Raw genomic sequence first — 14346 nt, 5'->3', positions numbered from 1 at the left:
TTTTTGTCCTGAGAGAGACACCGTAGGAGCACGCATGTCACACGGTAGCCCTGTAGACCAGTGTTGGTGCTGGGGATGGGGGTCATGGGGGGATCATGGGGGGTGGAGGGGTCATGGGGGGTGGAGGGGTCATCAGGGGGTCATGGGGTCATGAGGTGTCTCTATTATGCATATTTCACCTTATCACATAATTATAAATCCCTTCATACGAGCAGGTTCACGTGTGGAAAGAAGCACATAGATATCTTGCGTTGTCAGACTAACACACACACGTGACAGGAAGGAAGATGGAGAAACTGCCCTCTGCTCTGCTAACGGCGTTACCTCCTCCACGTCTACAGCCCTGACTACAACAACCAGGGCGTCATCAAAATGGAGACACGTGACATTCAAAGCCACGCACTGGACAGGGAGGACTGAAACAGGCCTTTGTGTCTGCACATCAAACAGGAAGTGTCTGTTGAACAGATTTTGAGCCACTGCACCAACAGAACCAGCAGAAGCCAGAACCCGGGCCACCTCAGTTCTGTTACGGCAGTCGTGGGCTACACCACTACCGTGGACGGGCTTAGAAAAGCCCGGAGCAGAAATCCTGCTGTCCTACGAGAACTCAGCCAATCAGCAGGCTGGTGAGCGTCTGCCATGAGCCGACGACACACCGTTGCCCTTCGTCAGTGCGTGTGGGGTCGGGTGTTCAGGGCCTGAGGCAGAGCGTGGTGGGCGGGCTGGCTAGCCATGTTAGCACAGTCAGTATGAATGCACGGTCTGTGTGTGTGTGTGTGTGTGTGTGTGTGTGTGTGTGTGTGTGTGTGTGTGTATGTGTGTGTGTATGTGTGTGTGTACATATATATATATATATATATATATATATATGTGTGTGTGTGTGTGTGTGTGTGTGTGTGTGTGTGTGTGTGTGTGTGTGAGTGGTGTGTGTGTGTGTGTGTGTGTGTGTGTGTGTGTGTGTGTGTGTGTGTGTGTGTGTGTGGTGTGTGTGTGTGTGTGTGTGTGTGTGTGTGTGTTAGTTTGTTGTGTGTGTGTGTATGTGTGTGTGTGTGTGTGTGTGTGTGTGTGTGAGTGGTGTGTGTGTGTGTGTGTGTGTGTGTGTGTGTGTGGTGTGTGTGTGTGTGTGTGTGTGTGTGTGTGTGTGGTGTGTGTGTGTGTGTGTGTGTGTGTGTGTGTGTGTGTGTGTGTGTTAGTTTGTTGTGTGTGTGTGTGTGTGTGTGTGTGTGTGTGTATGTGTGTGTGTGTGTGTGTGTGTGTGTGTGTGTGTGTGTGTGTGTGTGTGTGTGTGTGTGTGTGTTACTTTTGCAGCTCCATTGGCGTAGATGGGGATCATGTTCTCTGCTCCCTGTTTGACCTTCAGTTCTATATTGAGCTGTCGTTCCAGTGCTGTGATCCGGTCCTGATTGGCTGAGGAAGGGCCCGTTGTCCCTGGTAACTGAAGGTCATCTGGGGTTCAAACACACCAGCAGACTCATCGCTCAGAATATAGAACGGTTTATCAATTCGACCTTGTACGACTTAGACGTAAACGAGGCACGAAGACTCGTTCCTCATTTATTAACGAACGTCGTGGGTGTGGGTTTGGTTGGTTTGTTTGACCTTTGACCTCACCCTTGCTGTCATCGGGGCCCTTCACCATGATGTGAGCGTCGAGCTCCTGCAGCTGGGCGTGGAGGCCGTCCAGGCGGCGGGTGGAGGAGCGTAGCTGGTTCTCCACCTGGTGCGCGCTGCGCTTGGCGGTGGTGGCCCGGCGCAGGTTCTCCGCCCCCTCCTTGATCTTCAGCTCCCGCCGGATCTCACGACGGATCCGCTCACGCTGGGCCTCCAGACGCTGCTGCACGCTGGCCTCCGAGACGTCCGCGCTCCGCTCCAGACCCAGCTGCTCCAGAACCGAACCGCCCGGGTCTGCCTGAGGAAGACAGGCGCGTCACACACACACACGCACACACACACACACACGCACACACACACACACACACACACACACACACACACACACACACACACACACACACACAGTTAAATAAATACAGTGAATATGGTATTCCAAGGTAGGCGATACATTAGAACCAACTGTGTTTCTGCCAATCAGTTCCTCTAGTATCAGCCGAAAAATGCAGATATCTGTGGTGGGTATTGGATCTCCACAAGCAGAATTAGCCCTAAACCCAGAGCAGTGCTGAAGGGGTTGGAGCACAACAGGGGAGTAGATCCCCTCAGACTTCTACTGCCACTGATATACCCTCACTGAGGACCAGACGGTGTACTACCTACAGACAGGTGGTGTACTACCTACAGACAGGTGGTGTACTACCTACAGACAGGTGATTTACTACCTACAGACAGGCGGTGTACTACCTACAAACAGGTGGTGTACTACCTACAAACAGGTGATCTACTACCTACAGACAGGCGGTGTACTACCTACAGACAGGTGGTGTACTACCTACAAACAGGTGATCTACTACCTACAGACAGGCGGTGTACTACCTACAAACAAGTGATCTACTACCTACAGACAGGTGGTGTACTACCTACAGACAGGTGATGTACTACCTACAAACAGGTGATTTACTACCTACAGACAGGTGGTGTACTACCTACAAACAGGCGATCTACTACCTACAGACAGGTGGTGTACTACCTACAGACAGGTGATGTACTACCTACAAACAGGTGATTTACTACCTAGACAGGTGGTGTACTACCTACAAACAGGTGATTTACTACCTACAGACAGGTGGTGTACTACCTACAAACAGGTGATTTACTACCTACAGACAGGTGGTGTACTACCTACAAACAGGTGATTTACTACCTACAGACAGGTGGTGTACTACCTACAAACAGGTGATTTACTACCTAGACAGGTGGTGTACTACCTACAAACAGGTGATTTACTACCTACAGACAGGTGGTGTACTACCTACAAACAGGTGATTTACTACCTACAGACAGGTGGTGTACTACCTACAAACAGGTGATTTACTACCTAGACAGGTGGTGTACTACCTACAAACAGGTGATTTACTACCTACAGACAGGTGGTGTACTACCTACAAACAGGTGATTTACTACCTAGACAGGCGGTGTACTACCTACAAACAGGTGATCTACTACTTACAGACAGGTGGTGTACTACCTACAAACAGGTGATTTACTACCTAGACAGGTGGTGTACTACCTACAAACAGGTGATTTACTACCTACAGACAGGTGGTGTACTACCTACAAACAGGTGATTTACTACCTAGACAGGTGGTGTACTACCTACAAACAGGTGATTTACTACCTACAGACAGGTGGTGTACTACCTACAAACAGGTGATTTACTACCTACAGACAGGTGGTGTACTACCTACAAACAGGTGATTTACTACCTACAGACAGGTGGTGTACTACCTACAAACAGGTGATTTACTACCTAGACAGGTGGTGTACTACCTACAAACAGGTGATTTACTACCTACAGACAGGTGGTGTACTACCTACAAACAGGTGATTTACTACCTACAGACAGGTGGTGTACTACCTACAAACAGGTGATTTACTACCTAGACAGGTGGTGTACTACCTACAAACAGGTGATTTACTACCTACAGACAGGTGGTGTACTACCTACAAACAGGTGATCTACTACCTACAGACAGGTGGTGTACTACCTACAAACAGGTGATTTACTACCTAGACAGGTGGTGTACTACCTACAAACAGGTGATTTACTACCTACAGACAGGTGGTGTACTACCTACAAACAGGTGATTTACTACCTAGACAGGTGGTGTACTACCTACAAACAGGTGATTTACTACCTAGACAGGCGGTGTACTACCTACAAACAGGTGATCTACTACCTACAGACAGGTGGTGTACTACCTACAAACAGGTGATTTACTACCTAGACAGGTGGTGTACTACCTACAAACAGGTGATTTACTACCTACAGACAGGTGGTGTACTACCTACAAACAGGTGATTTACTACCTACAGACAGGTGGTGTACTACCTACAGACAGACGGTGTACTACCTACAGACAGACGGTGTACTACCTACAGACAGGTGGTGTACTACCTACAGACAGGTGGTGTACTACCTACAAACAGGTGATTTACTACCTAGACAGACGGTGTACTACCTACAGACAGACGGTGTACTACCTACAGACAGGTGGTGTACTACCTACAGACAGGTAGTGTACTACCCACAGACAGGTGGTGTACTACCTACAGACAGTGTACTACCTACAGACAGATGGTGTACTGCCTACAGACAGACGGTGTACTGCCTACAGACAGGTGAAGTACTACCTACAGACAGGTGATGTACTGCCTACAGACAGGTGAAGTACTACCTACAGACAGGTGATGTATTGCCTACAGACAGGTGATGTACTGCCTACAGACAGGTGGTGTACTACTTACAGACAGACGGTGTACTACCTACAGACAGGTGATGTACTGCCTACAGACAGGTAAAGTACTACCTACAGACAGGTGAAGTACTACCTACAGACAGGTGATGTACTACCTACAGACAGGTGATGTACTGCCTACACAGGCAGAGGACATCACTGCAAAATGCACCCACATGTAGATGAGGCTAAGGTGACTAGAGCAAAGGAGATAGATCAAAAGTTAGAAAGAGAGAGGGAGAGAGATACAACCTGTCAGACAGACAGGAGAGAGATACAACCTGTCAGACAGACAGGAGAGCTGACACAGAGACAGGCCGTGTTATCTCACAGTATCTTTCACCTAGTGGCACCGTTGGCTCGCCGTGTGATCTGAACGTGACAGTGCTGGTGAAACTCCAGCGTGAGACACCCAGTCAAACTCCCCAGGTCTGGTGTGAGTGAGCAGACCCAGTGCTGACAGTGAACACAGCTACGCTAGAATGTTTCTGTATCAGCAGAAAACACTCTCGCAAACAGACACAATCATACACACACACACACACACACACACACACACACACACACACACACACATGTATACTCACATGCATGAAAACAAAATGAGGAAACCAAATTGCATTTTGCAGCAAGAAAGACGAGAGACTTAAAGCTGTGCTACAGTCATGTGCTGACGATGTCATCCTAGCAGTCTGGCCACGCCTCTGAAAATGGCAAGCAACCAATCCCGTTAGAGCCTTACTGCAGCGTTTTAAAGTGCGACCCAATGAAATCACCAGATCACCCATCCAGCCTTCGCATCACTGACTAACTAGACAGAGAAGCTTCACCGAAAAACTAACATTACCCAGAAACCCCGAGTGCAGCCTCGGGCCGACTGCAGAGGCTGCTTCTTACCGCAACACTTAAGAGCGCCACAGGAAGTGCAGAAATACAGAAACAGGACGTGTCTCAAATCAACCACTTGTACCAACGTAGTGAATCACTGTCTAAAGAAAACTCAGCAACATAATGGGGTCATGAAGGAGACACCGGGAGGCTCAGATCACTGCATGTGTCACTGCATGTGTCACTGCACTGAAGCCCTAATTAGTGCACTTGATCAAGTGGCTGAGCCCAGTTAGTGTACTTTATACAGGAAGAGGAGATGATATGAAACATTTTCATGCAAACCAGGTCTCAGATATGCCACACACACACACACACACACGCCCAAACAAACAAATCTAACACGATTGAAACATTCAACGAGTGCGTTTCTCCAAGGTGTGGTGGACTCTTACCGGAGACTCTGCCACACCGCTATCAGGCAGATCCTCGCCGAGCTCCTCAGAACCCTCCTGCACCACTCCCTCACTGGCCATGGCCTCCTCCTGCTCCTCACCCAACCCGCTCCTCACACACCCCTGTCGGGTCGAACCGTGTCCACCGAGAGGCCGGCCTCTGAGCTGCCCGGGCCGAAGACCGGGCCGAGGTGAGACGCGTCTCGCTACACTCGCGCTGCGAGACTCTTGCGCGCAGTAGGAAGAGTAGCAGGAACACAGGAGCACACACTCAAGTTCCGCAACAGGCTTGATAAAGACGAGAGACGAGGCCACGCCCCAACTTCCTGTTCACACAGAGGAAGAGCTAAAGCTGTGTCTTAGCTGTCTTTTACTCAGTTATGATGGCAGCTCACCCCCTCACACACACACACACACACACACACACACACACACACACACACACACACACACACACACACACAGTGAAATAACCGAGAGCAGTACTGTTGCTGTTACTCAAGCATGTTCATCCCTCCATTACTCTCTCTGACATAAGGACAGTGTGCTTTCAGAAGCCAGTTGAGCCCAGCCACATCACTTCCTGTTTGAGAGGAGATGCTACCCGTGTGTGTGTGTGTGTGTGTGTGTGTGTGTGTGTGTGTGTGTGGTTTGCGAACTAGAAGAAGCAGAGAATGCACTCCACAAAGGCTCTGTAAATGTTTTACGGTATAGTGTTATGGCTTAAGGGGTTCACAGACAAACAAATACACATGTAAAGATATTTTGTGTGTGTGTGTGTGTGTGTGTGTGTGTGTGTTGGGGGAGGAGTGTACTTTTAGGAGTATTTGAACAGTATTGGGTACAGTCACTCAGTCATCACTGGGAAAATCATATATAAAAAATCAGCTTTTATTTGGAAAAAAAAAAAAAGATTTGGTTACAGTGACAGTTACAGGTACCCAACAAGCAGATTTGTGTGTATGAGAGAGACAGACAGAGAGAGAGAGAGAGAGAGAGAGAGAGAGAAGTCTGTGGGTTGAGTACTGCTCTGGGTCTGATGAAGTTTTAATGGCTACAGGTTGAAGAGCAGAGTTATAAATAGCTGAGAAGCTCCGCCCACTCAGGTTACCCATGCACCACTATACTTCCTTTCTCTCTCACTCTCTCTTTCTCTGTCTCTCACTCTCTCTCTCCATCTGTCTCTCACTTTCATCTCAGTTCATTTTAAAACTGTCCCCAAGGATCAAATCCCGCATGCTTGACTTTTCCAAGCGCTTTACGATGAGGCATGTGATGTGTGAGGACACACAGGAACTCATCACTACCCACAACTCCCAGCCCAGCGGACCAGGACAGTCATCTCAGGTCGGCTCTGAGATAAACATGCGTTCTATTCTGTATCAGGTCTCACCATAAAATAAACAAGCCCACATTGCTATGTTAGCAAAACAATAGATTTTCAAAAAAGCTTTATAATCCAGTACCTGGCCTATAGTCCTGTTCGCAATTTGGTGTTGGGGGAATTTCTCACTTGAACTGAGTTAGTGGGTCCCTAGACATGAAAAATCACTGAGGTGCTCGTCCACCATAGTGCCACGAATTCCGCAATGGTCAAATTAAATATGGCCGCTATGGCTATGATAAAAATTCAACTTTTTTGTTTCTGAATGTATATAGACATTTAATACCTCCATTTAGACTAATTATGGGATGGGGAATTCATTTCTGATATTGTTTTGACCATATTGGGTGATTTTGACATTAAAAGGTCATGGTCAATGTCACTTTCCTATTCTGAAGACCTTACCCACAACTTGTCCATTATAAAGAATAAAAACCAGATGCAAGTCTAAAGCCCTATCCGGACGGGATTAGTTTTTCAGGGGGACGTCTGTGAAAAATATTTCACCCTTGTACTCAGTGATAAAACTCTTGCATCCGGACAGCAATTGAAAAAACAGGAGGACCCGTGAGTTTTTGGCTTTCTCGGTCACATGACATCGCCTTGTCACGTGATAGCATGTTTAATAATGTCACACTGCCAACTCTGATGATTCCTTTTTAACTTTTAACTTTACTACTGTTCAGTTCAGCATTTAAGATCTCCGTTTAAGTTAAGCTATTTTGTTAAACCAATACAGAAAACACATTATAAAAAATCGCTAATGAATGTAAATAGCTAAATAAATCCGTTAAATAAAATAAAATAAATCCATAAAAAAATCCAGTAAATCCATTTTCGCTCGCCGCTGTCTTTACGTGGATCTCCGTGAAAACGCGCGCCCAACGTGTAACTACGGTGCGTGGCAGTGGACATATAGCTGTTTTATTAAACGCGAGGTGATGTCTGCATGTATAAACTCAGACATGTGGATCCGGACGGGACTAAAATTACCAGACGACCACGGAGTAGAGCGAAAAACAGTAGGTAAATCCGCCTGTAATTTTCTCTGAGGACGTCTGAGAAAAACACGGACATGCTCGTTCCGGACGGGATTAAAATCACAGAGGACCCCCCGTAAAAGAGAAAATTACCCCAGGACCCCCTGAGAAACTAATCCCGTCCGAAGTCTAATAAATCTGACATTTAATATTTTTTTCAATAATACAAATATATACAAGTCATGAAGAGAAAAAACATTTTAAACATCCCCTTTGAACTATTGATATAAAATAAAACAGCTGGGTGCAAATAAAACTATGTAGCAAAAAAGTGATACAAATTACATTAAATTAACTAAAAGTGCACCATGTAGTGTGATTTCTGTATGCGTGCATGCATATTAGTGGGATGGGTTTTTGCAAAATGATTTTTCCATTTTTCCATGGCAGAATACGGTGCATGAAACTCCAGCAGAACGACAGCTACATTGGCGATTGTCACATTTGCCTGCACACTTGCATACTGTGAGCACACTTGGTGGTAAGAGCTTTGGACATTTTGATGGCAGGAGTGTGCCAAAGTGCTCCTTCCATCCATGTTCCGTTGGCTCTTGTCTTACTTTGGTGTCCTTGGCTGCTGCAAGCAAGTTGCATGCCGTATAAACCAGAAAAGCCCCTCGTTGGATGTGGCCTCTGATCACACTACTTGTGGGAGGGAGAACATCAATTCCAGCACTTCCACTGGTGTAGATTTCTACCCTGAAGTCATCAAATGTCTTAGCTGTTGTAGTTGATCGGACCCCAGCCCAGACACGCACCGAGTACTCCTCAGCCAAAGCTGCATCTTGCTCTGTCAAGGTATCTGCTTCTCCAAAGTTGGCCAAGTACTGGACTGGATCAGAAGCCATAGCAGCATATTTAGTCCCCACCTTGCTCATACAGTCATCTCCAGTCAGGATATGAGCTTTAATCACTGTCTTTGACAGTGATGCTCCAAGACGAGAGACTGCTTGATGGAGTGGAAGCATTTGAAGCCTCTCACCAGTGCCATACTCAAATCAAATCAAAGTTTATTTGTATAGCGCTTTTAACAACTCAAGTTGTCGCAAAGCAGCTTTACAGGGTTTACAAGGTTAACAATACTATGGGTCCAGAACCCTAATGAGCAAGCCAAAGGCGACAGTGGCGAGGAAAAACTCCCTATGATGGTGGGAAATAGGAAGAAACCTCGGGAGAACCAAGACTCAAAAGGGAACCCATCCTCCATTGGGCGGCCCGTTAACACACAAATACACAAGTCACACACAATTCACACAATCAGACTAGGTAAAAGGTAGAATTGAAAGTTCTGGGTTTTGATATTGTCACTGTAAATGTCTGTTGATGAATGCCAGGCTTTCATTCCGTGTCGGAGCAGTGATGCTGGTATTGTAGGCTCCGACTGCAGTGTTACTCCCCAGGTGGATGTGTATCAGCACATCCACCGGCAGCCAGACCATCCCCCAGGTGCCTGCAGGTGCCAGTATCCAATCGTCTTGGGTAGAGCCATGCAAGAAGATAGATAATACAGACTGAGTGGACATAAATTTAAACCACCATTGATTTAAATGTACGTAGCTCACGTGCCAGTGATCAGCATGTGGCTCCGGCAGACTAATCTATAGCAGCATAACTAAAGGGAGGGGTTCAGATGTGACTACAGGCATGAGGGCTCACTGAGACATTGCTTTCCAGTCAAGTCATAGTCACAAATAGAGTGATGCCAAGACACAGCTGGATGACAGCATCAACATCTCAGATCACCAGAAATCTCAATGTCTGGGGGCCCCCAAGCCCCTACACCTTACAAGGGGAATTTTAGCTGAAGGCTTGACTAAACACGTGAGTCTTAAGTCTTAGATTTAAAGATTGGAACAGTGTCAGAATCTCGGATTGGAGCTGGAAGGCTATTCCATAATTGAGGGGCTTTAAAAGAGAAAGCTCTGCCTCCGGCTGTAGTTTTACTAATTTTTGGAACTAGGAGAAATCCAGCATTTTGGGAGCGCAAAGGGCGAGATGGGTTGTAGTAATCAATGAGTTCACTCAGATATTGTGGGGCAAGACCATTTAACGCCTTATAGGTTAACAGGAGAACTTTAAATTCAATGCGATATTTAATCGGCAGCCAGTGTAGTGCGGCGAGTGTGGGAGTAATATGATCGAATTTCCTAGCCTTGGTTAGGACTCTAGCTGCGGCATTTTGTACAAGTTGTAGCTTCTTTGTGGACTGTTTAGAGCATCCAATTAGAAGACTATACTGCTGCCAGATCTCCTTCATCCCAAGTTTTTGGAAGTATGGGCTGTAGCGGAGAAGCAGTGCAAAGGTGTCTGTGTCATTGGAGACTATGATAACTCTCTCACACTGCTTCACACGAATAGCTCACTCAACATGCACCAGCAACCTGGCATCAGCTTCTTCAATCCAGTTCAAGAGGTCTGGGATCTCTTCCCCACCAGTTGCCTTTGCTGGTAGCACCTCATCATCAATGACAACAGAACTCACAATTACAGTAGCATTGCCACTGGCTCGATTGCACACCATATCCCTAGCTAATAGTTGGAGATTCCGCTTGTTCTCCTCAGGCGAGTGGTGCTCAGTGCATGCTGAAGATGGCATTCTGTCTGTTTCAAAGTGTTGTTGGTGAGAAAGTTGAGGACATCAGTGATCATCCCAATCTCGTGGAACAAGAGTTCAAACTCTGATACAGCATTTGCATTGTGTGTGGCTCCTACTACGTAGTGACCTCCAGGACCCTTTGACACTCGCTGAATGGTCTGCTCAACCTTCATGTCACCTCCCACAGCACAGAACCAGCCAGGGCGATCCTGCACAACCCACTGGCCTATCGAGAAGCGCCGGTAGAGCTCAGGATCTGTGAACTAGCACCTTGATTTGTTCAAGACACCATGAGCCATGACGAAGGTAGTTTATGCAGTCACATTCTGCAAAGATTGGCATAGAATCCTCTATAGTAGCCACGTGTAAGTTTCAGTTTACATGTCCACTTTACATGTGCATGTATTTTACAATACTTCAGAATAGGAAAAGAACCTTGACCATGACCATTCAAGGTTAAAATCATCCATTATGGTCATAACAATATCAGAAATGAATTCCCCATACCATAATTAGTCTAAATGGAGGTATTATATGTCTATATACATTCAGAAACAAAAAAGTTGGATTTTTATCATAGCTGATGGCGGCCATATTTAATTTGACCATTGCGGAATTCGTGGCACTATGGCGGACGAGCACCTCAGTGATTTTTCATGTCTAGGGACCCACTAACTCAGTTCAAGTGAGAAATTCCCCCAACACCAAATTGCGAACAGGTCTACAGGACAGGTACAGGATTATTATGTCACTTACGACAATATAAAAACTTTACCAAGTCAAACAGCAAATGTTTCATGTGAATCACAGATTCTGGAACAGCACTGGAAGCAGCCGTGTGGTTCTGGAAGCAGCCGTGTGATTCTGGAAGCAGCCGTGTGATTCTGGAAGAAGCAGTGTGATTCTGGAAGCAGTCGTGTGGTTCTGGAAGCAGCCGTGTGATTCTGGAAGCAGCCGTGTGATTCTGGAAGAAGCCGTGTGATTCTGGAAGCAGTCATGTGGTTCTGGAAGCAGCCGTGTGGTTCTGGAAGCAGCCGTGTGATTCTGGAAGCAGCCGTGTGATTCTGGAAGAAGCCGTGTGATTCTGGAAGCAGTCATGTGGTTCTGGAAGCAGCCGTGTGGTTCTGGAAGCAGCCGTGTGATTCTGGAAGCAGCGGTGTGATTCTGGAAGCAGCCGTGTGATTCTGGAGCAGCCGTGTGATTCTGGAAGCAGCCGTGTGATTCTGGAAGCAGCCTTGTGATTCTGGAGCCTGCAGTGCAGGAGGACTCGTCTGAACCAGAGAGCAGCTGTGTTGTTAGAGCCCGTGGGCCTGGGCTCTCCTCCGGGCTTTTCCGAGCTTTGTAGTGCAGTAAGTGTTAGGGTCCAACTCCTGTCGTGACACCCTTTAGGAAATTAAGGATTAAAGGGGATTAGGCCTCACTGCTTAGTGAATTTGCAGGATTCGTAGGATTTCAAAGGGATAATCATCCCAATGTGTCATATTGTGTGGGCAGACCCCTCATTTCACTGACACTGTGAAATATCTCAGGTGATTTGGATAATTATATATAGCCACATTTCATTTCAGTATGGTCTCAAGGTTCAGTCACAAACAGAGTCAGTGAGTCTCTCTACCGTCTGCTGTCTCTCTCTAATCTACTTTCTTCTTCCCTCCATCTCTCATTCCCTCTCCCTTTCTGCCCATCAAACACCTGTTAAATCACCTCTTTGCTCTCTAGGTTTAAACACCTATCTACCCCCTCTGTTTAAAACACATCTCTGCCCCCTCAATGTTCAAACACCTCTCTGCCCCCTCTATGATTAAACACCTCTCTGCCCCTGTGTTTAAACACCTCTTTACCGCCTCTGTTTAAACACCTCTCTGTCCTCTGTTTAAACACCTCTCTACCCCTCTATGTTTAAACACCTCTCTGCCCCCTCAATGTTTAAACACCTCTCTACCCCCTCTATGATTAAACACATCTCTGCCCCCTGTGTTTAAACACATATCTACCACCTCTGTTTAAACACCTCTCTGCCCCCTCAATGTTTAAACACCTCTCTGCCCCCTCTATGTTTAAACACCTCTCTACCCCCTCTTTGATTAAACCCCTCTCTACCCCCTCTATGATTAAACACATCTCTGCCCCCTGTGGTTAAACACATATCTACCGCCTGTTTAAACACCTCACTACCCCCTCTATGTTTAAACACCTCTCTTCCCCCTCTATGTTTAAACACCTCTCTGCCCCCTCTATGTTTAAACACCTCTCTACCCCCTCAATGTTTAAACACCTCTCTACCCCCTCTATGATTAAACACCTCTCTGCCCTCTGTTTAAACACCTCTCTGCCCCCTCAATGTTTAAACACCTCTCTACCCCCTCTATGATTAAACACCTCTCTGCCCTCTGTTTAAACACCTCTCTTCCCCCTCTATGTTTAAACATATCTCTGCCCCCTCTATGTTTAAACACCTCTCTGCCCCTCTATGTTTAAACACCTGTCAATCCCCTCTATGTTTAAACACATATCTGCCCCATCTGTTTAAACACCTCTCTGACCTGTTCAAACACCTTTCTGCCCCCTGTGTTTAAACACCTCTCTACCCCCTCTGTTTAAACACCTCTCTGTCCCGTGTTTAAACACCTCTCTACTGCCTCTGTTTAAACACCTCTCCACCTTCTGCTTAAACACCTCTCTACCCCCTCTGTTTAAACACCTCTCTGCCCCCTCTATGTTTAAACACCTCTCTGCCCCTCTATGTTTAAACACCTGTCAATCCCCTCTATGTTTAAACACATCTCTGCCCCCTCTGTTTAAACACCTCTCTGACCTGTTTAAACACCTCTCTACCCCCTCTGTTTAAACACCTCTCTGCCCTCTGTTTAAACAATTCTCTACCCCCTCTGTTTAAACACCTCTCTGTCCCGTGTTTAAACACCTCTCTACCACCTCTGTTTAACACCTCTCTGCCCCCTGTGTTTAAACACTTCTCTACCGCCTCTGTTTAAACACATCTCTACCGCCTCTGTTTAACACCTCTCTGCCCTCTGTTTAAACACCTCTCTACCCCATCTATGTTTAAACACCTCTCTACCCCCTCTATGTTTAAACACCTCTCTGCCCTTTGTTTAAACACCTCTCTGCCCTGTGTTTAAACATCTCTCTGCCCTCTGTTTAAACACCTCTCTACCCCTCTATGTTTAAACACCTCTCTGCCCCCTCAATGTTTAAACACCTCTCTACCCCCTCTATGATTAAACCCCTCTCTACCCCCTCTATGATTAAACACATCTTTGCCCCCTGTGTTTAAACACACATCTACCGCCTGTTTATACACCTCTCTGCCCCCTCTATGTTTAAACACCTCTCTGTCCCTCTATGTTTAAACACCTGTCAATCCCCTCTATGTTTAAACACATCTCTGCCCCTCTATGTTTAAACACCTCTCTACCCCCTCTGTTTAAACACCTCTCTGCCCTCTGTTTAAACAACTCTCTACCCCCTCTGTTTAAACACCTCTCTGTCCCGTGTTTAAACACCTCTCTACCACCTCTGTTTAACACCTCTCTGCCCCCTGTGTTTAAACACTTCTCTACCGCCTCTGTTTAAACACATCTCTACCGCCTCTGTTTAACACCTCTCT

At 46.6% G+C, this 14346-nt stretch overlaps 1 protein-coding gene across 3 annotated transcripts in view; it reads right to left on the bottom strand.

Moving 5' to 3' along the window:
* Positions 1-14346, bottom strand: part of pkn1b (protein kinase N1b) — a 45371-nt gene that overhangs the window by 19331 nt on the left and 11694 nt on the right. For 2 of the 3 annotated variants that reach the window (XM_077010176.1, XM_077010177.1), the window contains exons 3-5: positions 1615-1912; positions 1304-1449; positions 1-8 (exon numbers count right to left, since the gene is read on the bottom strand). The exon at positions 1-8 is cut by the window's left edge and continues 113 nt beyond it. In XM_077010176.1, coding sequence (XP_076866291.1) covers positions 1-8; positions 1304-1449; positions 1615-1912 — 452 coding nt within the window. Of the gene's footprint in view, positions 9-1303; positions 1450-1614; positions 1913-5698; positions 6000-14346 lie in introns of those variants that run through there. The other variant, XM_077010178.1, reaches the window with a different exon arrangement.

Source organism: Brachyhypopomus gauderio, chromosome 6 (assembly GCF_052324685.1).
Source record: "Brachyhypopomus gauderio isolate BG-103 chromosome 6, BGAUD_0.2, whole genome shotgun sequence".
NCBI classification, from domain to species: Eukaryota; Metazoa; Chordata; class Actinopteri; order Gymnotiformes; family Hypopomidae; genus Brachyhypopomus; species Brachyhypopomus gauderio.
This window is presented reverse-complemented; position numbering and strand designations above follow the sequence as displayed.